The sequence below is a fragment of the Megalopta genalis genome, unplaced genomic scaffold, assembly GCF_051020955.1.
Source record: "Megalopta genalis isolate 19385.01 unplaced genomic scaffold, iyMegGena1_principal scaffold0026, whole genome shotgun sequence".
In the NCBI taxonomy this organism is placed as follows: Eukaryota; Metazoa; Arthropoda; class Insecta; order Hymenoptera; family Halictidae; genus Megalopta; species Megalopta genalis.
The window spans coordinates 2,022,945-2,050,452 of record NW_027476096.1 but is presented as its reverse complement, the minus strand read 5'-3'; the positions used below and the strand labels follow the sequence as shown (position 1 = coordinate 2,050,452).

General features: G+C 43.7%; 3 protein-coding genes across 12 annotated transcripts in view; 1 reads left to right on the top strand and 2 right to left on the bottom strand.

Annotated features, from left to right (window-relative positions):
- Nucleotides 1-27,508, top strand: part of LOC117218918 (cytochrome P450 6a2) — a 110,658-nt gene that overhangs the window by 67,588 nt on the left and 15,562 nt on the right. For 2 of the 10 annotated variants that reach the window (XM_076527564.1, XM_076527558.1), the window contains exons 2-3: nucleotides 12,940-13,079; nucleotides 14,354-14,612. The exons of 1 other annotated variant lie outside the window; for it this stretch is intronic. The gene's annotated coding sequence lies outside the window, so the exon portion shown is untranslated. Of the gene's footprint in view, nucleotides 1-12,939; nucleotides 13,080-14,342; nucleotides 14,613-27,508 lie in introns of those variants that run through there. 7 more of the 10 variants (XM_076527561.1, XM_076527559.1, XM_076527560.1 and 4 more) reach the window with 7 other exon arrangements.
- LOC143260975 (uncharacterized) lies at nucleotides 3,533-5,030 on the bottom strand. Its single transcript, XM_076527614.1, has 4 exons — nucleotides 4,571-5,030; nucleotides 4,117-4,482; nucleotides 3,782-4,072; nucleotides 3,533-3,705 (listed from the first exon to the last, which is right to left on the bottom strand). The coding sequence occupies exons 1-4, from the start codon at nucleotides 5,028-5,030 to the stop codon at nucleotides 3,533-3,535; spliced, it is 1,290 nt and encodes a 429-aa protein (XP_076383729.1).
- On the bottom strand, nucleotides 5,253-6,416 carry LOC117228579 (uncharacterized). Its single transcript, XM_076527613.1, has 3 exons — nucleotides 6,372-6,416; nucleotides 5,576-5,947; nucleotides 5,253-5,492 (listed from the first exon to the last, which is right to left on the bottom strand). Exons 1-3 carry the CDS (start codon nucleotides 6,414-6,416, stop codon nucleotides 5,253-5,255), a joined length of 657 nt encoding a protein of 218 aa, XP_076383728.1.

Genomic DNA, 27,508 nt, shown 5'->3' with positions numbered 1-27,508 from the left:
CGGAATTATCGGTATATCCCATGGTTTGGTCAAATGTTCAGCCGGAATAGATTTCAGTTACTATGCAAATTTTTTCATATTGTGGACAATAGCACACTACCAGCACGTGATAGCAATGAATACGACCCAACAGCTAAGTTTGAACCTCTCGTTGCTCATGCAAATAGCAAATTCAAATTTTATTATTCGCCAAATCAGCACTTGAGCGTGGATGAATCGTTAGAAGGCACCAAAAGTAGATCAGTACTGACCCAGTACTTGCCAAACAAAAAGCACCACAAATGGGGCATAAAGTTTTGGATGCTTACCGATGCGGTCTCACATTATTGTTTGTCATTTTTTTGTTATCGGGGAGCCAAGGACCAACGCGACAAAAGAGAAATAAAAGAAAAAGGCCTCGCTCAAGTAGTAATAGAAAAATTACTCTGTATGAGTAACTTCTTTATGAAAGGATACCATGTAACTGTCGACAATTTTTTTACGAGCATCCCCTTAGCAAGATCTCTGTATGAGAAGAATACATTTTTATCCGGAACCATACGCGCGCGCGCGCAGTGACAGAAAACATATTCCATCGCAGCTCAAACAAAAATTGAAAGTGTGTGAATATAAGTACCTAAGAAATCGGGAAATACTTCTATTAGCGTACAGAGAAAAGAAATCACAGAAAAAAATGTACTACTGTTGTCAACGCACAGCCGCAAATAAAATAACTGTAATTCGAAGACGGAATCAGGAAACGGAAGTTCGAAAACCAGAACTCGTCTGCGACTATAACAAATATATGGGAGGCATTGATGTCTCAGATATGATGGTCTACTCATATTTGGACGAAAGGAGAACGGTGAAATATTGGAAGAAAGTGGTATTTTCCATTTTCTCTCGCATGGTCTTGAATGCATACATATTATACAAACACAATCCAGAAGGAAAGGTAATGACTCGACTCGAATTTATAACCAGTATCATTCAGTCGATCACAGAAGAATGGATGGCTGAAAAAAATATGGATCCAGAAAGTTCATTGGGTCACACATCGAGAGATTCCACAGTCCCAGGTATCCGTAAACTTCCTGGAAGGAGGGAAAAGGTTTGCGTTGTGTGTAGTAGGGTGGATGGAGGGCCTGTGCGAAGATCGCGCACAATTTGCAATCATTGCAATAAAGGGGTTGCATGGTGTATGCATAAGTAAGCATCAATGCGGATAAATGGCTTATGTAAGTAAAAATACGGAAACATTACACATTTTTAGTGGACAGAGAACTAACTATAAATATTTATAATAACATTTATATTTTTTTAGTGACGTATTACCAGCTGCACGATCCTCTTGGGTATTAGATTTGTCTGACGCTTGCCGTGCATCATATTCGATGATAACGAGGATAACGTGTTGCGTTATCCTTTCGTTTTGATATCCGACACCAGCTATTTCATTGCAAATGATTGCAAAATGCAATGTCTATACACTATACTACCAGATATATATAAAGCGATGACCAAACGATGATTTTTTCTATGTGCAATTACGTTTTGAAAAAGAGAAATTACTTTGTACGATTTTCATTATGTTTTATACTTATGTTATTCTTATGATTTTTAACAAATATCGAAACTTCATTGGTATTGATTTATTCTCCATTCCTTTCGCAATATGCTGCTTTTTGAATTTTGTAAATATCACGCCTACTTTGGTTTTTACGAGCATTTTCGCAAACCTCTACAAATTCGCCGATTCGGCCCGGTATTCTTCGCTTAGGTACGCTTCTTTCGCTTAGTTTTAGAAGTTCCTGCGCTAATGGGATCCCTGTAAAATATCTGTCCGTAAAGATGTGGTATCCCTTTGCCTCGGGATTTGCGGTCAACAGCATGTGATACAAGTGTAAGACAATTCTTGAACTGACAGGGAGGTCTGGACGGATTAGAGTATCTGTAGTAACGCTTCCATAGTAGGGAAGCATAGCATATATGTATCCTGTATGTGCGTCTGACAATACATAAATCCGGATTCCCCATTTGGTGGGCTTTTTAGGATTATATGTAATAAAGCTAATTTTGCCCTTGAATTTCACAACAGACTCATCGATGGATATTTCTCTATCCGGTGTATAATACGCTTGGAATTTGTCACCAATATAATCCAGAAAGTTGCTCTCTTTTTGGATTCTCGTTGATACATTTCTATTTGTGGAAACATTTTCATTCAGATGTAACATCCAAAATATTTGGAAAAATCTTTCCTTCCGAAACATATCTCTAAAAAATGGTATGCTTCCAATATAATCCTTCGTCCAATAATATTTCATGTTAGGAATTGGTATAGTACCCATGTTCAGGACTACACCCAAAAAAGCTGTTAACTCCTCCTTCGTCACATCGATCCACTTATTCCACGTTGATCGAGCTGATAAGCCCTGCTCTTCTATTTTATTTTGGGCATATTTATTTGTCTCTAGTACAATTTTTTCAAGCAGTGTGTCTGTGAAGAAGAGTCTAAAAAAGTCGATAGGTTCCGTGAAATTCAAGGGTACATTCGGTCCAACAGTCTTTCATCCCGCTGAAAAATTAGTTTTTGATTGTGGCTGATCTGTGTATGTAACGTCTCTCCAAGTAGTAAATTCGTTTATATTACTATTCTCATTTTCATCATTTTCTTCTGTTTCACTGTCGCTGGATATTGTTAACTGCCTTACTCGTCGCTTCACGGGAACTATGTCACTATCAGAGTCACTGCAATCGTTATCACTTTCTCTATCAGAGTCAGTATTCAAGAGGCCAAAATAAAACTCTTCATCGCTATTGTCAGTTTCACCGAACACTTCTTGCGGTAACTTTCTTTTTGCCATTTTGGGGAATTATTTTGGAATATTTTAAGAAGAGAGAATGTCTAATTACTGTTAAATACAGTTTATAAAATATTCTTTGGAATTCTACAAGGTATCGTCGAATGTTGTCGATTTCATTACGTTCAAATCTGGGTCACAACTTTTGTTTAGATTAGATTACGTTATCTCCAATCGATGGAGCACCGTATTGGTTCGTGAATAGGTTCTTTAGGCATTGAGGTTTGTTTAGGAGAAGTGTAAACTGATACATGAATGCATACAGTATACGATTCGTATAGTTCCTTGCTGTGGTGGCTGAGAGCAGACATACGACCGGAACGGTAAAAAGGCTTTGGTGGCTGAAAGTGGACATACGACCGCAAAGGGTTAAGATCGGATGCATTTGCGAAAAGGCTATCGGAGCGTTTTGCAGGCGGCCGCCCACCCTAATGATCCCGTGTTTGTCCACGAAAGGGTTTAGGGACAATAACGAACTTGTTCGGTCTAACGGCTGCCTTGCCCTTAGCTGCCTTATTTCAGGGCTGAAATGTTGGTTTTGCGCGACTCTGATTATAATTCGTACAGCTGACAAAAGAAAACCCGTGTATGACTACATCCCGCTGTACCTGCAACACGCTGCGCGGAATTCGTAATTCGGAAACTGCTCGAATCTCACCGCGAAACCTTTGCCACTGAGCGTGCAAGGATTAGGGCAAGCTTTCGTCCCACCCAAGCCGGATCTGCCAAAGCAGCTGGATGAACATTTTTTCCCTCATTATCACAGGGCCAATTAATCCCAGCGGGTCGAAGATTTGTGCAATTTCGGCTTGCGCATGCCGCTTAGTTATACGAGAAGGTTTCCTATACCCTACGTCGTACCCTATACCATATACCCTTCGTATACCCTAGTTTGTTATCGGATGCCGACCATAATAAGCCCAAAATCTTGGACTCACGATCCATTGATTTAAATGTCAAGTCCTGGGTGTTGTCTACATTCCGATTTGCCAACTTGAGATCGTTGCTTGCCCATTTCCTGAGCGAAAATCCGGCCTTGGCCAACACCGACGTAAGCTCATATGTTTTGCAACCGGTCAGCAGATCGTCGACATAGAAATCGCTCAGGATGACTTCGCTAACATCCGGCAGCGAATGCGCGCAATCCTTCCCGATCTGCAGAAGGACCCGAGTGGCTAAATAAGAAGCGGACGCGGTACCGTAGGTGACGGTGTTGAGGCTGTACTCCCCTATTGCATCGTGTTTCGAAAAACGCCATAGGATGCGTTGGTACCTTCGATCTTCCTCTCTAACCGCGATCTGCCGATACATTTTGGCAACATCCACAGACACAACAATAGCATGCTTACGAAACCGTAGCAGGATGTAAAATACCTCATCCTGTGTGGGAAGGTCCACCATTTGTGTGTGTCGTTCAACGAAACACCCGACGCGGTCTTCGCTGAGCCATCAAAGATGACCCGAAGTTTAGTGGTCGTACTATCCCCTTTCATCACTGCATGATGAGGCAGGTAATAGCTACCGCTGACCCCTCCTATGTGCTTCGGATCCAATCTTGACATATGGCCCAGATTTTCATATTCGCGAAGGAACTCTTTATACTGTGCTTGGAGGTCGGGCTGTTTCTTGAATTTGCGTTCTAAGTGTAGTTCCGCTTACGTTCCGCCTGAGGGTGGGACTCTCCCAATTCGTGAATCTCCTCGTTGAACGGAATCGCTACGACAAACCGGCCTGCTCGTCGCGCCTAGTATTTTTGGCGAAGTGCTGTTCGCACGGATCGTGGTCCTTGCCATTGATTTCCGCGTTACCGATCTCCTCGACCTCCCAGAACCGAGATAAGCCGATTTCCAAATCGGAGTTCGTCGCAGCGTGACACGACATTGCCCTATGCCGCGACGTCGGACATGGTAGTCCACCACCTAACACCCAATCAAGTAGCGTTTTCTGCCACATCAGGTTCCCCACGCCTACCCTAATACGGCCGATGCACAACAAGTCCCAAAACAGACCTGCTCCAATTAACAAGTCGATAGGACCGGTGGTCTGAAGATGGGGATCGGCCGGTAGAATCCCTGGCGGTGTTGGGATCCTGATGCTGTTCAACACGACGTTGGGCATCTCTTCAGTGATGGTGTCTATTACCAGGCACGTAAGTGCTGACTTAAAGTTCCCTATCCGCGATTTCATTGCTGTGTCGATGGCTCAACGGGGCAACCCGATGCGCTCGCAAAACGCGTTGGTTATGAAATTGGCCTGGCAACCTACATCTAACAGTGCCCTACACTCGTGGTACTTCCCCTTGCTGTCGGCTATTAGAACCAACGCCGTAGACAGGACAGTGCATTCAATCAAAACGTTAGCGGCGTGTGACTGCGAGACATGGGCGGCGGATGACCCGGGAATTTCCTCCTAGGGTAAACTTTCCTGAACTGTAGAAACTGTTTCCTTGTGCAGCAAGGTGTGGTGGCTGTTACCGCACTTTCGGCATTTGGAACGGGTACAAGCCCTTGCGCTGTGATTCGGCGCCAAGTAGTTGAAGCATAGGTGCGAACCCTTTACAGTTTCGTGCCTTTCTGCGACGGACATGGCCAAGAATTTGGGACAGTGCCTGATTACGTGGGTCCCGTCACATAGTCCACATTTCTCTATCTGATTCGCGACGTGGGTCGCGGGGACGAAAGGCTTAAAACTCCTTTGCCGCCGTGGGGTGTTTTTGGGCGGTCAGAGCCTACATTGTCCATGACCGATTGGTTAGACTCCCTACGCTCGAGATATTGAGACCTCTGTTCTAAGAAATTTGCAAATTCCTTGAGAGTGGGCGACTCGCTTGAATGTATAGAGCGCTTGTCCCACTCGTCAAGGGAAATCGGATCCAGATTTTTCGCCAGGCACTTACTAATAAGTGCGTCGCGGAATTGCTCGGGGGTGAGAAGTGATTCGAGGGCGCGGATGTTATTGATAGCTGTGTCAGTAAACTCGCTAAATCCTTTACTACACGGCTTTCTAAGTTGTTCTAAATCTAGAAGCGAGTTTAAGTGATGGTTCACGAGCAATCTGGGATTGTCGTATTTTTCCTTTAACCGCTCGCAAGCTAATTTATAATGCTGTTGGATATAATAATAATTTATAGTGCTGTTGGAATCTTTTCATATTTTGCTGGTGGATTTGTCCGTATCTGTGAGACTCGTAGTCTTCGTTTCTCGCTTAACACGTTGACGCCGGCACGACCCACCGGTGGCCCATGCTAGATTGTTCTGTGGGGCGGCATGCATCACCGATGGGCTACGTTTATATATCAAAAAATACGTAGCACAAAATGTTATTTTATTGATTTAACATTATACATTAACATTTCTACCTTATAATCAAACATTTAACACAAAATACATAACGTATAATAATCAATACATAAAATATAATTACTTATATTACCGATGCAACTTTTTAAAACATTTTAAACAAAGTGCCGGCTTATCCGCACAACTGCTACAAAAGGTCATCACTTTTTTGGTTTTATTTGTGGCGTACTGTGTACCTTTTAGGTTTGCTAAGCGTTTGTAACATTCTTTGCATCTTTCCTCATCTTCCTCGCGGGTCCTTGGTGTGAACTTAAAAAATGCTTACTCCGTCTTACTATTACTTCATCACTAGGGGGATTCTCACTCTTCAATAAATAATCAATAATTTTTTCTCTAAATTTTAAAATTTTATAACGCTTGGTTCCCCACTTTCTGTGTATGTACCACGCATTTACTAAAGTGGTCCCGCATATTAGTTCCACAACTTTTCGGTACCATTTTACTGTTTTCCGTAAACTGTTATAATACGAACACATTTGGTCGGATATGTCAACTCCCTTTTTCGCACTGTTGTAACAAAAAACTGTATCGGGTTTTAATTTATCGTCTTTGCCACGAATAATGGCGCAATTGTAAGATCTGGAAGTGGTTAGCATGCACAGGGGTCTTTTGTCTGTCCACTTTAAAAATTTCACGCCGCTCCGATTTTGAAGAGAGATAATGTCACCCCGTTTCTGTTTTTGCTTTGCCTGCGGCGGTAGAAATTTTCTATCCATTTTTACTGTACCGCAAATATAGGTTCTTTTGGTGAGAAGATCTTCTGCTAAAGGAATGCTTGTATAAAAACTGTCGGTAAATAAAATCCGGCCCTTGAATAATAGATCTCCAATCAATTTCATGACTACATCATGCGAATGTGTTTTTACAATTCTTGTTTCGTTTTTTCCGAAATAAATATGCATATCATATGTATATCCGTCTGGAAGGCAGAGTTTGTACAGTTTTATACCGTACTTGTGCCGTTTACCCGGTATGTATTGACGAAAACTAAGTTGTCTCTTCCACGGAACCATGGTTTCATCAACTACTATATTTTTACCGGGTTTTATTGTATCTTTGAACGTACAAAGAATTTTGTCAACTATATTTCGGAGTTTATGTAACCGATCCTCGGTTCTAGCCGTAGCATTATCAGAAAAATGCAAATATTTCAATATTGCTAAGAATCGATCGCGTTTCATTGCATTCCTCTGATACTCTTTCTCTGATGCAGGTCTTTCTGCTATTTTCCGCCACTCCGCATCATCATCTTGATCCTCTACATCAGACTCCAAAACTCCTTCCTCCGTGGTATTTCTATCGGTTGCCGTGTCCGATGATGATGATTTTTTTTTGGGGGGGGGGGGGAGGGAAGTGGAAAAATCTTCAACAAGATACTCGGGGCAGGTCACATTCCCCGGGTTATGTGGGATTCTCACCCACTAAAAAGTCGCTTCCCTTTTTTCTCTCGCGACTGAAACTCCCCTCCGGAACCGTTTATCACATTACTTCGGAGGGGAAGCCGCCAATACGCGCCATTCGTGGCGCTGTGTTTTCTTCTTATTCCCGCGTCGAGATGAGGCCGCGCGAGGTGCTGCTGCTGCTTGACGGCAGAACTTCTTGCGTTGCAGAGGGGTTCCACCGGTTTTCTTCTTCTTTCTTCATCAGGAGCAGTTGCCGGGTGTACCCAGCTATGGCCCTCCAGTCCTCTATTGACCTCAGCATCACCTCCACGATGTTGTGTGGGGTGAACGGTCCCACCTCCCGTATGAGGGCATCGCGTGTGCTTGCCCAGCGCTCACAGGCGAAGAGGGTGTGCTCGGCATTGTCCCTCTCGTCGCGGCAGCCATAACCACATAGCGGCGAGGTCGCCCTCCCAACCCCGAACAGGTACGACCTGAAGTAGCCGTGTCCGCTCAGGAGCTGGGTCAGGTAATAGTCGACCTCGCCGTGTGATCGTCTGATCCAGGGGGCAAGGCAGGGAATCAGTCTCGCCGTCCAGCGCCCCCGGGTCTCCTCCTGCCATCTCTGCTGCCAGCGTCGCATTGTGATCTCCTGCGCCGCTCTCTTTGCCTCGGTCTTGTCTTGGCTGCTTGTCCTTGCCTCGTATATCTTCCTCCGCTCCAGGGCGAGGAGGTCTATGGGTACCATACCCGCAATGACGAGCACATCCGGCTCGGCAACCGTCCGGTATGCACTCGCAACTCGAAGCGCGCATCTCCTTTGCACCGCAGCCATCCTTCTGCGGTACTTTCCAACGCGGAGGGCTGGTGCCCACACCTCCGCTCCGTAAAGCATTACTGCTTGAGCGTCGGACATCAGCAGCCTCCGCATCGTCGCCTTGGGACCACCAGTGTTGGCCATGAGACGGGCGAGGGACGATGCAACTGCCGCCGCCCTGTCGGTCGCCAGTCGTTCATGAGGCCAGAAGGTCCGCTTGGAGTCGAGCTGGACACCAAGGTACCTGATGTCGGCCTTGGCCAAGATATTATGAATCCCCACCTTGAATGGAATCTCGGTGGGGATCCTACGCCTGGACAGGACGACAAGCTCAGTCTTTTCAGCTGCCAAGCGAAGACCAGCCTCGCCCATCCATCTCTCCACCCGTCTCATGACCTGGTTTAGCCCGAATTGCGCGCATTCGGTATTCCGGGCAACCACGACCGCCGCAATGTCGTCCGCGTATCCAACCAGGAACGCCTCGCTGGGGAACTCGATCCGCAGGATAGCATCGTAGTATGCGTTCCAGAGGTCCGGTCCTAAGATCGACCCCTAGGCTACCCCTGCAGAGACCCTTTTCCTCCTTCTACCCCCGATCGTGTCGTATAACAGGACGCGGTCGTCGAAGTAGTCGTCCAGCATCCTGAGGAGATAGCTCGGCACCTGGAAGGTGTTCTCCAGGACCGCAAGTATCCCCGCCCAACTCGCCGAATTGAAGGCGTTCCTGACGTCCAACGTAGCCACGAGAACGATGCGCCAGCTATGTCTGTTCCCAGACTCTGCTCTCTTTGCAGCGTCCAGAATCTCCTTCAGGGCGTCGATAGTCGATCTTCCGCGTTGAAATCCGAACTGCATGCCCGACAACTCCCCCGCTGCCCGGTACGCCGCCAGTAAGCGAGGCCTGATCATTTTTTCGAGCAGCTTCCCGGCCGTGTCCAGCATACAAATAGGCCTGTACGCCGACGGTCCGGAAAGCTGCCCCTTGCCCTTGTTGATCAGGGCCAGGCGTTGAATCTTCCAACGGGTCGGCCACACCCCGGAGTTCAAGCAGGCGTTGAGCATGTCCAGCATCGGTCGCGGAAACAGTTGAACTGCTAATTTCACAGCCTCCGTCGGGATGCCATCCGGACCCGGAGTTCTCATGTTGCGAAAGGAGCGGGCCGCCTGGAGCATCTCTTGCTCGGTGAAGGGAGGTATCTCCTCCACACGCAACTCCGCCGACCGTCGCGTCCTCTCTGGGTGGAACGGGAAGAGGGCATCCACTATCACCGTTGCCCCGTCCGTGGGCAGAATCGCAGGGCCATTCTGAGCACCGATCCGGCGGCGCACGATACGGTAGCCCAGGCCCCACGGATCCCGGTTGACCTCTTCGCGGAGATCTTCTCAGCAGCGCCGCTGGCTCTTCCTAATGGTGTGGCGAAGCTCCCGACGCCTGTCTCTGTAGTTTTGCCACAGGACCTCCCCGTCGGGAGTGCACCCGGCGCGCTGAGCCCCTCGCCGTAGACGCAGGCATTCTCTTCGGAGGCTGGCAATGTCCTTCGTCCACCAGTACGCAGGTCGTCTGGCACCGCGTGGCCCTCCTCGGCACATCGACGCATCGCATGCTTCGTGGACGGCGTCCGTTGTCGCGCCGACGATCCGCTCCACGGATTGCCGGGTTCGCGGTCCCTCCGTGGGTTGCGTGATGTTATGCAGCCCACGTTCGAGGACGTCGCGGAACTTCTCTTGATTCAACGATTTGCTGTTCCACCCTCGGAAGGAGAGCGGAGCCCGGCTCCATCTTTGTTTCTCCGCTATACGGAAAGCCACGTATTGGTGGTCGCTCCCCGTATAGTCCTCGATGACCCTCCAGTCATCTATACGGGGGGTGACATCCTCGGAAGCCATGATTACATCAACGATGGTCTCATTGTAGCCAAACCTCCGGAAGGTCATAGAGGTCCCCCGATTTAGCACCACCAGTCCAAGTCGGGCCGCCATCTCAATCAGGTGCCTGCCCCTGGTGTCCGGTCTGGGCATACCCCACTCCACCGCCTTCGCGTTGAGGTCCCCTCCGACGACGCATCCCCCTTCCAGCTCGCGGATGGCGCCCTCCAGGGCCCCGACCTTATCGCGAAATTCCGCGATGCGATCATTGGGGGAAAGGTATACGCTTATCAGCGTCAGGCCCTCGCCCTTCACCCAGACGTATCCCGCCCCTGCACCGCACGTCTGCATCCGGAATCTGGACGGGTCCGGGATCCAGATGGCAGCAGTTCCTGTCGCATCAGAAAACCACGTAGGGCCCTCCCGAGTTCTGTACGGCTCGCTGAGCAGAAGAATATCGATCTTCCGCTCGAGCCGTATTTGCTCAAGGAGGGCATTCGCGACTCTACTCCGGTGCAGGTTAGCTTGGAAGACTCTAGCCATTCCCGGAGAGCCGATGATGATGATGATGATGATGATGATGATGAATGTATTGAACGTCTTCGTCTCTTTCGCATGATTCCAGATACGGATTCATCAGACGAATCACTGAATTCCATATCCATTGTATCTAATATTTAAATGGGCAAAAATGAAAAATGAAAAATGCTAACCGCCTTTTTAGAAGGAAAAAAACTTTTTACTACCGTTACACTTACCGGAAGAAATGTGTGCTCAGATAAATCGTTATATCAGAATTCTACTGACCTCGCACCTCACAGGCACTTCACATAGAATACTTGCACACCAACAGAACTTTTTCTGTCATGCCGTCAACTCTAAACTCAGTAAAACTCACTTACTAGGTCACGCACTATATATTCAAAAAGTGTCAACTGGGCGTATTCGTTCCCCAAAAAGTCACACATTTTCTCCACTATGTGTGGGCGGCCCTATACTTGTAATTGGGCCGTCGAAGATGCAGAGGTGGGTCAATGTTCCCCCAACTAAAGCCCACCCCGAGGCCCGCGATTTTCCAAAGGAAAAACAAACTGATCTCTGGAAAACCACGCGACAGTCCTCGGCCACTTACCCGGCAATATATATCTTTTGTCTGCGACCTAGGAAATTGGGGCCTCTATTACTATTGGGACTATTGGGGCCTCGAGTGCCTGGTGGCCTGGAAATCGTCAGTCGAAAGTGCGACAAAATCGCCGCTCGCACTCAACATAATTTATGACAATGTTTGTCTCTATAGTTCCTTGACGTACTTGTCGTAGTCGGTCTCTGGCTGAGTCGGCAGCGGTCGGTATGCTGACAAATTGTCTTAATGCTGCATACAGATCGGTGAAATTATCGATTTCCAAATGTCGAATACTGCGTTCGACATCTTCAGTGATTCTCTGTGCTAGAATCAGGTCCAGAAGTTCTGACTGTTCCTTAAATCTTAAACGTGCCTTTCGAACTTTCTTGATGAAACCTTCAATTCCGATGCCGTCTCGTCCTCGTAAGACGGGTATGAATTGAATGGATAGCTTCGCTGGATGACGTAGATTTCCGAAATCTTCTCGTATTTCATCTTCTTCTCGTCTGAAGTTTCTCTGACTTCCCTGGCAAGTGGCGTTCTTCTCACGTTGTTTGTTCGTGGAGGTTTAGCTGTTTGTCGCACAGCTGTATTTTCGCTTTCATCATCAGTGACTAAATTGCTAGTATACTGTGACGTGCCTATGCTGTCTGCATTGGGTACTTTTATTTTGGCGAAACTTTTACCCAACATTTCTATTTCTTTGGCCCGTTTATTATTCTCTTCATTGACCGTTAACAGCATACTTTTCAGTTCGTTCATGTTTGTTTCATGACGCTCACTTTGTTTCTGCATAGGGTCTAGGATTGCTCTTAAATTGAGATCCATACTGCTTGTTCCTTCCATTTGATTTGGTTTAGGGTTTAAAACAACAATTGATTTGATCGAACCTTGCTCTGACGAATCCTGACTGGAGAAGCTTGGTATTCTCTCACGATATAAGTGAAATAAAGCCAGTTTGTTTACCTGAGACTCTTCGTAGTAAGTGTTCCGTAGAATTGGCTGGTTGAATCTGGTAATGTGCTGCTCTTTCATTGGTGGTCGCTCGTAATAGTATCGTTGACTTCTGGCGTGGCTCGTAGCCCTGGATCCGTTCTTCTACGTGGGAAGACTTTCTTCAGTTTTCCAAAGCACAATAGACACTATCCTGGCAGGATCGCCAAAATGTCACGTAATAACGAGACTAATGATATAAAAAAAATGATGTTGAGCAATAGCCTAACATTCACTTAGTTTATTCAAACACAAATTATTACAATTATACAAAATAATATAGTAGTCGCGTAGAATAACAATGTGCAAAGTCAAGACTGAGGACTGAGTGTTTCGGTCGGTCTCTTATACTATTCTCATCTCCTAGGGGTCGAAGCACAAGTAAATTTTAGTTGATTCATATGGGTCGAAGCATAAGTTATATCTAGTAATTGATTCATAGGGATCGAAGCACAAGAGTTATTTTTAATCGATCATTCATAGGGGTTTTTGGGCGGTTTTTAGGTTATTACTCGTCGTCGTCATTACTGTTCACGTTGACGATGGCTCTTTTCAGTTGCACTGCTCGGGGTACGGGTAGCCCGCAACCTGCTTGCAACGGTTGATACTTGGAATTCACCATCAAGTGCAAGATCTTCGACAACGCCCATCCGCTGTCCCGTTCTTGAAACTCCTGGATCGAGGCCAGAAGCGTAGGTATAATATCTTTCGTGTACCAGTGACGTAGATTGGGCGATCGGAAGAGCGCGACGTTTCGCATATTAAAACTTTGCACCGAAACCTCGTCACGCAACACGAATTCTGCCTCCAATACCACGTTCACTTTCAACGACGAATGATCGTTCAAGAGTTCCGTAACGCGACTCATAACTATTCGCTTCGCGTGTTGCAAGAAATAACGCGAATCGATATTGATTGTCTACTATATTGAGCAATACAGGCTGTCGCCGGCTCAAGCCATACCAAAGCTGCAAAGTGCAGCTTAAACTAGCGATGTTAACACGTTAAGTGCCACGCTGGTCCCTGGGGACCGGCCGCAGACTTTAGGTTTATATTACATGACCGCGCGTGTCGGTCCTTACGTACTGACGTGAGACTAAATATTTTGCTTAGGGGACATCGGTTCTTGTTCAGTCAAGGCTTGAAAAAAAAAGAATATGATATTTTAAAAAAGTTAATGTAGTTTATTAAAACAGGGTAAACAGAGGTGTGGTTTGCTTTTGCATTCATTGCAGAAGGTGTTAACTTTTTTTGTTGAATTCTTTGCCATCTTTGAACCTAATATTCAGGAATTATTATTATAACACTGAACACAGTATCTCCGAATTTTATGAGCAGTGCCTTCCTTTTTAATCAAATGATGAGGAATGTTCCATCGCTAAGGAACGAACACGTGGAGTCTTTGCGACCGGGTTTACGACACGGACGTGACCATGGTTGGGCTGCAGTCAAGGACACTTTCATAACCATTTGGCGTCCAGATTGTCCGGATGTCATCCGGACATAACATAAAATCACAAGGTAGACGTTTTTTTCTGCTCATCGTAAATAAGCCGTTTTCCTTGACAGCCATAAGGTCCCATAAACCCGGAATTTCCGAAGGATCAGCCGACGTCGAGCGCGCGACGGGGCCCGCTACCTGAGTTGACCTGACGGAATTTCCGGGGCATGAACCAGGGTCGCAGAGACTCGACGACCCAGCGACTAGCGTTCCTACCCCCTCCAGGACAAGTTCCGACAAGGAACTACCCACATAAATAGTCGAGCAAACCCGAAAAAACGGTCATTGCAATTCTCCCGGTACACGCGAGCAGTCATCCCGCGAGCAATCATTCACAAGGCACAAGCCCTCAGTCTTTCAAATCACGCAACAGTACGCGCAACCACTAATCCGAAACTTGAATCCGATAGCCCAAAATTAATTTGGCGGGCAATCAATCTCGGCGACTTAAGAACATACGCGTCCACAGTGCAATCCGGGCCTTACAACCCCGGAAGGGTTCATTTCAACGCCCGCGCGTTTCCTACGTCTGCCGAGTCAATTCATAGTCCTTCGAGCCGGATTCTAGTGATCTGTGTGGTGACAACAGTGCGCGTACTCGACAACAACCAGAAAGACCGCACACCACATCAACGGGCAGTCCAGCCAAGCAACAGCCACCCTGAGCCGCAATCCAGTCAGACGACGCTCAGCCGAAGACAACACGCAGCAACCGGAACGCAGTCAAGGTAGGCTTGTTACTGAACTGTCAATCAAATCCCTTCTCATTATCTACTCCCACTGAGTCCCGTCCGCGACGCGCAGTAAAATGGCAACCGACGACAATATTCAACAAATCATCCGAGACCTCAAAATGAAGCGCCGCGTCTTCAAATCGCAAATGACGAACCTGTCGAAATTTGTGACCGACTTTCGCGACTCCGACGTTGAACGCGCCAAACTCCGGAATCGGGTTGAACGGTTGCGGATCCAATTCGACAGCTTCAACGACATCCAGAACAAACTCCACGAATACGAGGACCCCGACGAAATCGAAGCCGAACGCGAGTCGACAACCGAAACATACGACACGGTCATCGCGAATGCGGAAGTATTGTTGGACAAATTAGGTAAGGCCGACTTACAATCGGTCTCCACCACTCGAGGCACCATCAGTTCTCCTACACCGACCATGTCCGGAACAACCCTTGGGGTACACTTGCCCAAAATTGATTTGCCACAATTCGACGGCCGTCTCGAAAGGTGGATCACTTTCAAGGACACGTTCCAAAACACCATCCACGCACACCCGCATCTCACCGACGTCCAGAAACTGAGCTACCTGCGACTTTCCCTAACCGGGAAGGCGGCGTCCGCGATCGACTCGCTCCCGATAAGCGAGAACAATTACAAGGCCGCATGGGAGCAGCTAGTAGAAGACTACGACAACACACGCGCTCTTGTACTTAGACATACATCACTCTTAATAGATACGCCCGCAATGCCAGACAACTCCGCCGATTCGATCCGGGATCTCGTGAACCACATGCAGGCACATATTCGGTCATTGCAAGCACTCGGACGGTCGTGGGAGAACATCGCCCACGATCTAATCACCAACATCGCGATAGCAAAGATGAACGCGCAAAACATGGGAAACCACCCTAATCGGCACAAACATGCCAAACGTGCCCGCGCGTTTCCTACGTCTGCCGAGTCAATTCAACGAAGTTTTGTTCTCCTGTCAGCTTCTTCGTCCTTGCGCTGTGTGAGTGCCTGGATCAGCTTTTTCCGATATTCTGTTATAGATATTATCTGGCCTGTTGTTTCCCGATATTTAAAAAAAGAATTTACAATGACTGTGTTCAACAGAAGTTTGAGTGCTAATTTTTTGTACCACTTCATTGATTTTCGCAATGGGTTGCTGTATGCGGTCATTTGATCCGAAAGGTCGATCGATTTTTTCCCTACGTTGTAATCAATTACAATTTTAGGTTTATGGATGACTTGTCTTCTTTTGCGAACAGATTCCATTTCGGAAGAATGTTTAGTGGAAAGTAATAATACGTCACGCTTTTCCTTCCATTTTAAAATCGTGATTCCTTCCCGACTTTCTTGTGTAAAGCACTTAAACCTAAATCATGTGTGTCGCATGAATTTGATGCTAAATCATGTCTTTCGCATGGATTTGAAGCTAAACCTTCTACTCCGCATTGATTTGAAGCTAAATCATGTCTTTCGCATGGATTTGAAGCTGCCTCTTTTGATTCGCATGCAGTTGAAGCTAAATCATTTATATCGCAAGTATTTGAAGCTAAATCATTTGTTTCGCATGGATTTGAAGCTAAACCTTCTACTTAGCATTGATTTGAAGCTAAATCATGTGTTTCGCTTGGATTTGAATCTAACTCGTTTGTTTCGCATGCAGTTGATTGCCTTTCCGATTGTTTCGGAGAGTACCCATCAAATGCATATTCCGTTCCAGGAGTTGTTTCGCTAAAGTTAAGCTTGTGTACCAATTGTCCGTACATACTGTGTGGCCTTTGTGAAATATGTCTTGGCACAAATTCATAACCGTATTTGTCGGCGTTGTGTTGACTTCATCTGACACTTCGCCACTGTAGACACGGAAGTTGTACGTGTATCCCAATCCGCAGCAGAGTTTGAAAATTTGGATGCCGTACTTATGCCTTTTCTGCTTCATAAACTGCCGAAATACAATCCGTCCACGAAATGGGATCATGGATTCGTCACACAGACAAGTTCTGTTGGATTGTAATACTTTTTGAAATTTTTGTTGAGGTCATCTAAAATAGGCTGTATTTTCCATAAGCGTTTGGTGACATCTGCTGCAGCATTGTTTGTGAAATGCAGCATTCTCAAAAGTATTCGGAAACGATTTCTGCTCATTATTTTATGAGGGAACGGATGATAATATACAGGATCCGTGGACCAGTATAAACTTTTACCTGGATATTTTATAAGTCCCATCCAAATAATGAGCTCAAAAAGGCGCTTGATCTCTTCCTTGTTGGTAGGAACCCACCGCTCTATACGCTTCGAAGTCATCATCGATTGCTTTTGTGTTGCGTATATATTCGTCTGTTCACTTATTTCTTCAAGCATTTCTTCAGTGACTAATAACGCATAGAAGTCTTCTATATTGACACAATTCTGCAGTTCTATGTTTCTTGTGTCAACACCGTACACACTCGTGAAGGTTGTGATTTTCGGTTGATTCCCTCTCGTTGTGTATATGCACATTCTCTAATGAAGTATCGTCTTCAGATGAGAGCAAAGCACGGCGCCGACGATTTCTAGGCGGAAAAATTAATTCGCTCGATGTATCACTTTCTGATCCACTCAACATTTTTAGGGCGATAAAAAACTTTGAATTTATGGTGAACAAGAAAACTGGTAGATCTACTACAGTGAATGAGACTGAACTCTGACTTCTGTGCAACTGAGGTTTCCTTAAACATCCAGGCATCGTTTAGCCTCGCCTTTCGTTTTCGTATCATCTGGCAAGAAGTGGGGATTTTGGGAAAACGGAACGGCAAGCAAATCGGGCTGGGCACTTAACGTGTTAATGGTGGACTGATTGTCCACAAACATTGGCACGGCTTCGCATGTTAATTTTAATTCTAACAAAATGCGGCGAAGCCAAAGAGTTTCCTGTGTGCTATATGGACCGTTTATTTTGAAAGTGGTGTAAGTCCATTTTCTTTTGTTTCGAGAAAATTAAAGGTTAATATGTTTGTTGATTTAAAAATATAGGCAAATTATATGAGGTCTGGCATTGTTTCTATTGTTTTATCAATATTTAATTTGATTATATAGATTTGTTTTAGGCGAATTAGACTACGATAACACATATTTATGGACTGTAAAAAAAAAAAAAAATGGACTTACACCACTTTCAAAATTAGACAATTGTAAAAATCGTTTAATTTCAATTTTGAAAAATCAAATATCACTTAAAATATACTTAATTTTAATATAATTTTGTTTACAAATACGCATAACAACACATCAAATTTTATTTTAGACACCAATTACATTGTCAAAATTAAAAGATACTGATAGTATTTACTTATTCTCTGCATGTGTGTGGTAGTGTTTCAAAATATGCATGATGCACCGGAGGTATACAGGGTGTTCCACAATTACTTTAACAGCCGAAAATGAGGGGTAGCTGAGGTCATTTGAAGTAACTTTTTCCTTTGCGAAAATGCAATCCGTGGCTTTGTTTACGATTTATTAACGAAAAACACTGGCCAATGAGAGGTGACGGTGCACGAGGCAGCACGAGGCTTTGACAGATGGTCGGGACGGACTCGAGCCGCGTTCGAAGTATTGAACAAATCACGAAGCGAGAACTTTCGGGATTTTTTTTACTACGTAACAGTGATATTTTTAAGAAAAACGCTGTTCACCTTTACTTTAGAACGTCTGAAGAATATTTACTAATTTTTCGGACTCGAAATAATATGTAGTTTAACCGTGACAGCCGTTTTAATTTTCTAGTGTGCATGACACCTTCTGTGTACCATATGAAATTTTTATGCAATTTAGTGAAGATTGACAAAGTTTGTAAATGATATTTTAATTTAAATAATTCCGTGTACGAACAGAAATCAATGAATGATTCGTAAAGCTGATTTAATAATAAATAATCGCGTTAAGGTACTTAAAGGATTTGTTTGTTAGAGAAATATGAAAAATGTTATCGATAAGAAACTCACCCATTTAGTTGAGGATGCATTTGCTGACTCGTACGTACTGACCGCGTACAACGAACAGCTGATCCCAGGTCGATGACCGCAACATTCGAGGGATACTGTCGGTGGAACCTCTGGTATGGTTATTTGCGAAGTTCACTTACACTGCACTGTCACCAAACACTGATGAGTTAATTAATCACTGATAATCCGAATCACTTGTGGATATTAAGAAAGATCACTAAGACTCGTTCGCGGACAAAAGATTCAGGCCTTGACTGTGGGCCCTTGTTGATCGTCGTTCGGCCGTCGGAGGAAATGACACTTGATACCATTTTCTTCGCACGGCCATTAATTACGTTCTAAGAGCGCAGGGTACCGTCGGTGACAGCGGGTCGGACACAGTTTACGTCTCGGCATATCTTGTTTATTTCATTTGGCGGTACCCTGCGCTTCGAAGAAAATGGTATCGGGTGTTATTTCCTCGGACGGCCGAAAGACGAACGACAAGGGCCCACGGTCGAGGTCTCGATTTTTTGGCAGTGAAACGTCGACTGCCGAACGAACGCGTCGAATAAACGATTGTCCACGAACGTGTCGTATAAACGATTATCTGCAAACGGTCTCAGTCATCTTTCGTAATATCCACAAATGTTTCGGATTATCAGTGATTAATTAAGTGATCAGTGTTTGGTGACAGAGCAGTGAAAGATCAGTTGTACGTTGTACAAGGTCAGTGCCCTTCGACATCGTGAATTTCAGCCAGCAAATGCATCCTCAACTAAATGGGTGAGTTTCTTACTGATAATATTTTTCATATCTCTCTAATAAACAAATCCTTCACGTCCCTTAACGCGATTATTTATTATTAAATCAGCTTTGCAAATCATTCGTTAATCATCACTGTACACCTTGCATAAAAATTTCATATGGTTCACATAAGGTGTTATGCACACCAGAAAATTAAAACGGCTGTCACGGTTAAACTTCATATTATTTCGGGTTCGAAAAATTAGTAAATATTCTTCAGACGTTCTAAAGTAGAGGTGAACAGCGTTTTTCTTAAAAATATCACTGTTATGTAGTAAAAAAAATCCGGAAAGTTCTCGCCTTGTGACTTGTTCAATACTTCGAACGCGACTCGAGTCCGTCCCGTCCTTCTGTCAAAGCCTCGTGCTGCGGACTCTCTCGCGGACCCTATCCCTCGCACCGTCACCTCTCATTGGCCAGTGTTTTTCGTTAATAACTCGTAAACAAAGCCCCAGATTGCATTTTCGCAAAGGAAAAAGTTACTTCAAATGACCTCAGCTACCCCTCATTTTCGGCTGTTAAAATAATTGTGGAACACCCTGTATAATAACTTATACATGGACTTCCATAAAACAATTTGCATTTGGTGTTAAGCATAAATGTACATTACATTTTGAGCATTTTATTTTCGGGACTCCTTTGCATCCGGGCTTTTTGCAACGTCCTCTGCTGTCCGAAAAAATTGGCCAACGTGCCATTTCATATTTTCGTACGTTTTGTACAGATATTGTACTATTTGGTCTCTTTTTTCTTTTGTTTTCTAATTGTTTATCTACCTCATTTGAAGCAGGACGCCCCCGTTTCTTTGGGGCTCCTTTGTGCTCCTGGCAACAAAATGCAACGTCAGTTTTAAACTCCAATAAACTGTACTGACGTCCAGGGTGTTCGCGCACCGACACTGCGACCGTTGTTCGGTCTACGGGTGTTGTAAATTCCCGACTCTAATTTGACAATGTGGTTCGCGATGCTCTGTGCCCACTTAAAGTAACAGAGCTGGTAGTGAAGGGTATTGACTGTTGCACTTTTTAACAGAAATAACGACTTTAATTTAGAAGACTAGTTATAGTACATGGAGTGTTTTCGGTCTGTGTGGTGTCGAATGATTGTTGAAGACTATCCGCGCCTCGCGATGTACCGGCCCTTTTATTGAGGAAGCTTCTTTGTGAAGCTCCCCCTTCCCGGATAGAGACGTGCACTGATTGGTTTTTGCCGAAAGTTATGTTTGTCCAATCAGTGCCCTTTTAAATTTTAGCAACTCCCCGAGAGCGACTGGTCTCGGAGAGGACGTGATTGTTTTATGACACGGTCGAAGGGTTTCCGCCGCCTTCGACGACACAACGGAAATTTCTCCAGGTCAACTCACGGTAGCCTCGAGTACCGTGTTACGCACTCGGTTCGAGATGACCCTACGGAAATCCTAGGTTTACGACACGTTATGGTTGGTGGAATAGCCGAAAATTAGTTTTGGAGGCCGGATGGTCGCCAGACGTAAAAAAGGTCTTTATCCTATTGTCGAATCCGTGTCGTAAACCTGGTCGACGAAAACTCGACGGAATTTGTTCTTCCGTGCCGGAGCAAATGTGCGGCGCAGATGTGCTGTGGAGTGTCTGATTGCTTGTTTTATGGGTTGAAAAATGCGGATAGTTGTACTGGCATGAAACGTTCTACGAGAACGGAACACGGGGCTTATAGATTGCGATGAGCAATCTCGCTTATATAAAAGCCAAGCATTGACCATCGTCAAATCTAAGAGGTGAAATATAATTCGGTGGTACCATTTCTTTGATCGAATTTTTATTCGATACAATGCTATCAACGAATCCACCAAATCTACGCCACCCATGTGTTGGTTGTATACTTTCACTATATTTGGTCGTGGTACATCAATCATTCTTTTTATTTTCTTGTCCCACCTTTTCACTATATCAGTTAGTTCAAGGTCGCAAAATGTGCTCATCAAATCAACGGCCTTGTTGTCGTACCACTTCACCGCATTTATGGTGGCTCTATGAATAGATGCAGAGAAGATCTCAGAACTGCCTCTGCCCTTATTCTTCATGACTTTATCGGACGAAAATTCACAGTTTTTCAATCGGTTTGACCGCACAGTTGCAGTGCTCTGAATTCCCATTTTTTCTAATTCAGTTGCTAAAGGCACGGATGAAAACCAATTGTCGAAACAAATTTTATGAAAGCATTGTTTCGGTATAATTTTGGATAAACGTAATACCACATTACCACTACTTCCGACATTAGGTAATTCAGGATCATGTGTCATTTTGCCGGTGTAAATTTCGAAATTATAAATGATTCCCGTTGAGTCGCACAATAAAAACGCTTTGTAACCCCATTTTTTTGGTTTTTTGGGCATATATTGTTTTAGCCTTTGTCTTCCTTTGAAAGGTATAATTTGCTCGTCAACACATACGTGTTCAGACATTGGAATGCGATTAAAATTTTTGACCAATTTATCCAATATGGGTTTTTTTGCAAACTATCGGTCGCTTCAACATTGTTTGCTTCGTTGGCCGGTAAATTTTGACTAAAATGTAGTTTTGATTTTATATTTCTCCATCGCGTACGACTCATAGTATCGGCAACAGCGGACACTCTTGTCATTGAATTCCAATACATTTCAGTTCTCGGTAATCCGCAAATGGACATAAAAAAACAGCAGCCAAAGAATTGCTCGATTTCATTTATTGAAACAGCAATGGGTTTTGCTGGATCACATTGCAATGCATACGCGTTGGTATAATCAACTATATCCCTTATAATCTCCTTATCAAAGAGCTTCTGAAAATAGGCCATTGGAGAATGGGGTGCGTTGGGGACATTAGGGCAATCTCCTTTCCATGGGCGATAATAACAATTATTATTTGTTTCTGATAGTTGTTGCCAAACAATTTTTTGTGGCCCTGGATCTTCCTCATCTGACGAGGATTCAGTGCTAAATACGTCGTCGCTATCAATGACATTTATCCGTCGTCGGGGAAATACTACTACATCCTCATCAGAGTCGGAATCTAATAAGGAATCGTCGAATCTATTACCGCTAATGCGTGTAATTCTAATTGATCGGTTATTTCTACTGGATCTTGTATTCATCTTTGGGTAAATGATGTATAAATCTGAAAACGGGAGAATGCACAAGCTTTATCCTAAATGTACCGAAATCTGCCACAATAGCCCACTATAGCCTCAAAGTTGCAAGACTCTATCATAAAAAAACAGTAACAAATTAAAAATTGAAATGCAAACTAACAGGTGGTTATTGATATACAAACCCAGAGCTATTATGTTCACTATTTTTAATTTGATAATCCCTGACAAAAACACAGATAATACCAATTAGATCAATTGGTTTCGCGTAGTTCTACTGTAGACAGTTTGCACAGTATCTACTTTGTTGTTTCAGACTGACGACCCTAACATTGGTCATGAATACTAATTCTGGTTGTGTTGGTAACGTCATAGAGTTAGGTTTCTGCGCCATCTCATGAAAAAAGTTATAATTATTTTCTAAAATGCCGATAAATTCAAATGTGACCTGAAAGTTACACGGGCCCATAGAGGGTTAAGTAATGTCAGTACCACCTCAGCCGATTTTCCTAAATATTTGTCGTCCATTTTTGTGATATCGGAATCGCTTCCAGCATATACAACAGAATTTAACACAAATCCCGTCTTGCAGTCACATAATACAAAGGATTTTATACCAAACCTATTGCGTTTGGATGGGATATATTGCTTGAATGAGAGACGTCCTTTGTATAACAATAAGCTTTCGTCGATGCATAACTTGCGAAACAGAGTAAAACAATTTGCAAACGAACTGCAAAGCTTATCGCAAAGTTCTCTAATTTTTGTCAATCTATTGGATTTTTCTGAATGAACTTCACTAAAATAAAGGTTCCGTAACAGAAACGCGTATCTGTCTCTACTCATTATTTTGTCGAAAACATTAGTTCGAAGAAATTTATCTTTTGTCCAATACTCTGAAAAATTCAGTTTCTTTACCCGCGACATTAACAAACGAATTACAAACAAATTATACATTTCACGTAATGTGACTTCTCCTCCGTGGGCTTTTATAAAAGAGCGCCTGGAAATGTGGTGGATGTTTGGTCGTCGGGTAGGAATGGGGGGACGTAGGAATGGGTAGCCGCCACATATTCTTCCTGCCACGCATGTTCTTGTTCATATTATTTTCTATTTCCGAGACGCTTCCTGAATTGTAATAAATTGCTCTTCGTTTTCTACCTTGAAGCGGCATTTTAAGGTTATAGATTCTAACAAATTATAAGGATGTGTTAAAAAGGCATGCTAAAAGGAGAATCGGGTATATTAAGATCAAATGGTATATTTATTTAAATAAAAAGTAACAATTCATACCTGACACTGGTAGATAAAGGTGAAAACAATTAACAATCGATGTGAATGCAAAACAAATGTGAAACAATATGTGAAAACGATTACTTTATTCAAACGGTGAGCGAGTGTACCAGTAGAGTGCGCCATTATAGTAGCGCGTCGTTCTATCACTGTATTTGTCATTAGTTCATTAGTTCTTTTGCAAGAGCCATCCATTTGTCCACGCATGTCTTCGGAATATTATCATGCGCTTTTAAGACACGATCAATTCGTCCAGTAGATATGTTGAAAGTATTAATGAAAAACTTCTTACATACTGAGATGTTTCCGCGAGAAGTGACCAGGTGAAATTGATAAGCATAAGCCCTCAAAGTGCCCGAATGATTTCTTGGTCTTCTTCTATTTACGTTGAACACTACAGTGGAGAAATATGTTTTGCTTATTAAAATCTCCTATATTCCAGAATTTAACAAAAATTGCTCTACGTTCCGATTCATTAACACGTTCTATGCATTTCTTCGAGCAGTTACAGTTTTTGGATTCAAATTTTTTTGCTGGAATGAATTTTCATTTTTTTGTAAAGTACTCTTGTCCGGCATTTCGCTTAATTTTGTTTATTCGTTGCGTATATTTTCCTTTATTTTCTTTTACAGAATCCAAGTTCTCAGTAACAATATCCTCATCTGATGATGATTCTATCTCTATAATTCTTCTTCTCTTTTTACGCTTCATTAATTCATTTTTCATAGTGGAATTATCTTCATCCTCCGATTCTAAGATTATTCTTTTGTTTATATTCATGGGTCTTATTTCTGTGTAAATTTATTTAAAATAAAACAAAATAAATATTTTCAATTGTCATGAAATAATATTGTTTTGGATGCGTCGTATTCGCACCCGATATCGTCACTCCGCGATATAAACTATCTCTCGGGTCATAAAGCCGATTACGCTGCGCGACGGAGTGGTTCGATATCGTTGTCTATTTAATTAAAAAGGGACAACTGTTTGGTTGATTTAGAATGTGCCACTCAACAAGAATGAATAAGATTGTGGCTGAATAAGTGTGAATTGAGCAACTGACAACTGATCGATGAATGGGGACTAAAATGACGATGAACTGGCGAGTGACTACTGATCGTGAAAAATCGGTTTCGAGTTTTTATACTATTTCGTGGACGGAAGACTAGAAATTGAGTGGCTAGACTAGACTAGAATAGAAGTGGAGTGGCTAGAAGGGGATGTGAAGGTGACGTAGCACGCAGTGCTGCAGGTATCAAGTAACCCTGGACGGGCGACCGAAGCGGTGCGTGCTCGCGACCCTGTCATAAAAAATGCTGCCGATGAAGGAGTGCATTATTCAATAGTGCAGAAATGGCTTTATTGCCGGAAAAAAGATGGCTTGAAAATCATAAATTTAGAAATTGCAAGGAAGAAGGCTATGGCTCTACGACATTGAAAACCTAACGGACGTGACCTTTTGTTGATTGCACGTTGTTCGTTGAAGGACTGTTAATTTGTCTCGTTGAGCCGAAGATTCCCCGTCAATAAATGTCTTTTAGGGGTAGAGGGAAAAGGTGATTCGTCCCGGAAAAAGTTAGGCGGATGCAGCCCGAAAATTCTGTTGAAGGACGGAACAAATATTGTCATAAAATAACATTGATTTACTATTTCTTCTTACCTATATCTTCTTACCTGAATATAAAATTATCCATTGTTGGAGGAAAATAAAATAAGTAACCTACAATAGTAACTTTCGGCACGTGAAATAAAACAATTGTGAAGCCACCGGTGGCCACTAACCCGCCACCTGTCTATGGAAATTGGACTTACACCACTTTCATAATCAATTGTTACGCAATTTCTTTTACCGGCCAATTTTAAATTGAACAAAGCATTGGCATTTTTTAAGATATAAAATACTAACTAGTTATAAACAAAACGTTTACACTAAATTAAGCACAAATTACGTCATCTCAATTTTTTTTAAAAAAGGACTGACACCACTTTCAAAATAAACGGTCCATATAAGACCGAGCTCCTCGCCCAGTCTTCAGTCTTGACTTGACCACCGAATCGACTGCTGAATTATTTTAAATGCGCATAATAATTGTGTATTCTAAAATATTGTAATACATTGTGAAATAAACAGTTGTGAGTTGCGCTATGGCTCAACCACCTTTTTTTTTTATTATTTCTTCGAGCCATTTTACGTGACACTCTTGACGTTCTCGATCGAAGTACCGCACCCAAGCCCACGGTACTCGCGTCAGTCTGGAGGACGAACGGTACGTTTAAGCGCGTGCAGGGGAAGATTGGGGGGTCGCGATCAAAGATTTTCTGTATCTCTTTTAGTTCTTGGTTTTGCATTGTTATTCACTATATTCGTGGCAGTTTTTTGGGCGTATGAAATCTCATTGTTCACAAGTGTACTAAATGATCGGTTACCTCCGGTAGATCTTGTATTTTGCATTTTTAGTTTCTGCAGTTCCTTGTATATCAAGTATCATCTATATGTAGTTGGCTGGATCGCCTTTCTCGCAGTCAACACATTTTGCTGGTTCGTCTTTTGGTTTTTGACAATACTTTTGGCATGCTTTTGTGTCATGTTTCTGACCGCATTTTACACATCTTGGTGTGCGATTGCAAGTATACTCTTGTGTGAGAGAACACTATTGATATCTTTTGTATTGCGGTGTGTCCGGATATTTACGTGGTGATTCAACTTTTATTTTCATGATCTGATCGGTTGTTAGTCGGCGCGGCACCCCGAATCTTGGGATCCAACCCGACACAAGTGTACGCGTCACGGTCTCGGCCGTGATTTCTACGATCGGGAAAGCCTCCGGCCATCGGGTGTAACGTTCGACGCACATCAGGCAGTATCAACACCCTCTCGACACCGGTAACGGACCGACGATGTCCACGTGTATGTGCTTGAATCGCGTCGAAGGCGCAACGAACCTGCCGACGAGAGTAGACACGTATTTACTGATTTTCGCTCGCTGGTACTGAATGCACGCCTGTGCCCAGGATTTACAATTTTTTTGGATACCTGGCCACACAAAACGTTCCGCTACGAGCCTCGTGGTTGCTTTGACGCCGGGATGCGCCAAATCGTGCAAGGATGCGAACGCCTGTTTGCGAAACTGTCGAATCCCAAATGATCGCGGCGAAGGCGTCGATGTAACGCAATACAACATGGCATTCGTTCCGGGGAGCGCGATCCTTTTCAACACGAGGGACGAATCAGAATGTAGAAGGACGTGTAGTTCCTCGTCCTCCGTTACAATTTTAAAAAACTGTGGTTAAATCTCAGTGATCTATTTGCAAATTTAATTGGACCGCAAAAGATATCAAAAACCTTATTATGGAATATCTGCTAACAGAAGAAAAAATATTTTCACAATCTATCCCAAGAATCTGTGAAAAGCGTTTGGTTATTAGCGGTGCTTTAAAGTTTACAATGTGGTCATTCTCGTCTATTTTTCTCTTGAAAACTCACTTGAATTTTAATTTTTTTTTTTATTGGAGCAAGGATGCTAATTCCTACACCTGATTTTTAGCTAGGGACTCAATTTTTTTTTTCATGATTGACTTCCATTGCAATTTCTCTTCTGAAGAGAGGGCCTCCTCAACTCTGATAAGTTCATCATCAACTACTACGAAAGCTCTGTGGTGAACCATTCCATTCAATTCCCTGGATTTACGTTATCGTTCCGGATATCTTCGTTATGTAG

Bases quoted from the DNA above. Each gene is read 5' to 3' on its own strand.
- LOC143260975 (XM_076527614.1), bottom strand. From the start codon at position 5,030: ATGAAATCGCGGATAGGGAACTTTAAGTCAGCACTTACGTGCCTGGTA. The intron at 4,073-4,116 runs GTACCAACGCAT...ACGATGCAATAG, and splicing joins GTTAGAGAGGAAGATCGAAG to GGGAGTACAGCCTCAACACC. The intron at 3,706-3,781 runs GTGAGTCCAAGA...TATATGGTATAG, and splicing joins GACATTTAAATCAATGGATC to GGTACGACGTAGGGTATAGG.
- LOC117228579 (XM_076527613.1), bottom strand. From the start codon at position 6,416: ATGCAAAGAATGTTACAAACGCTTAGCAAACCTAAAAGGTACACA. The intron at 5,948-6,371 runs GTACGCCACAAA...TATATCCAACAG, and splicing joins GCAAACCTAAAAGGTACACA to CATTATAAATTAGCTTGCGA. The intron at 5,493-5,575 runs GTAGGCTCTGAC...GTCGCGAATCAG, and splicing joins ACCAATCGGTCATGGACAAT to ATAGAGAAATGTGGACTATG.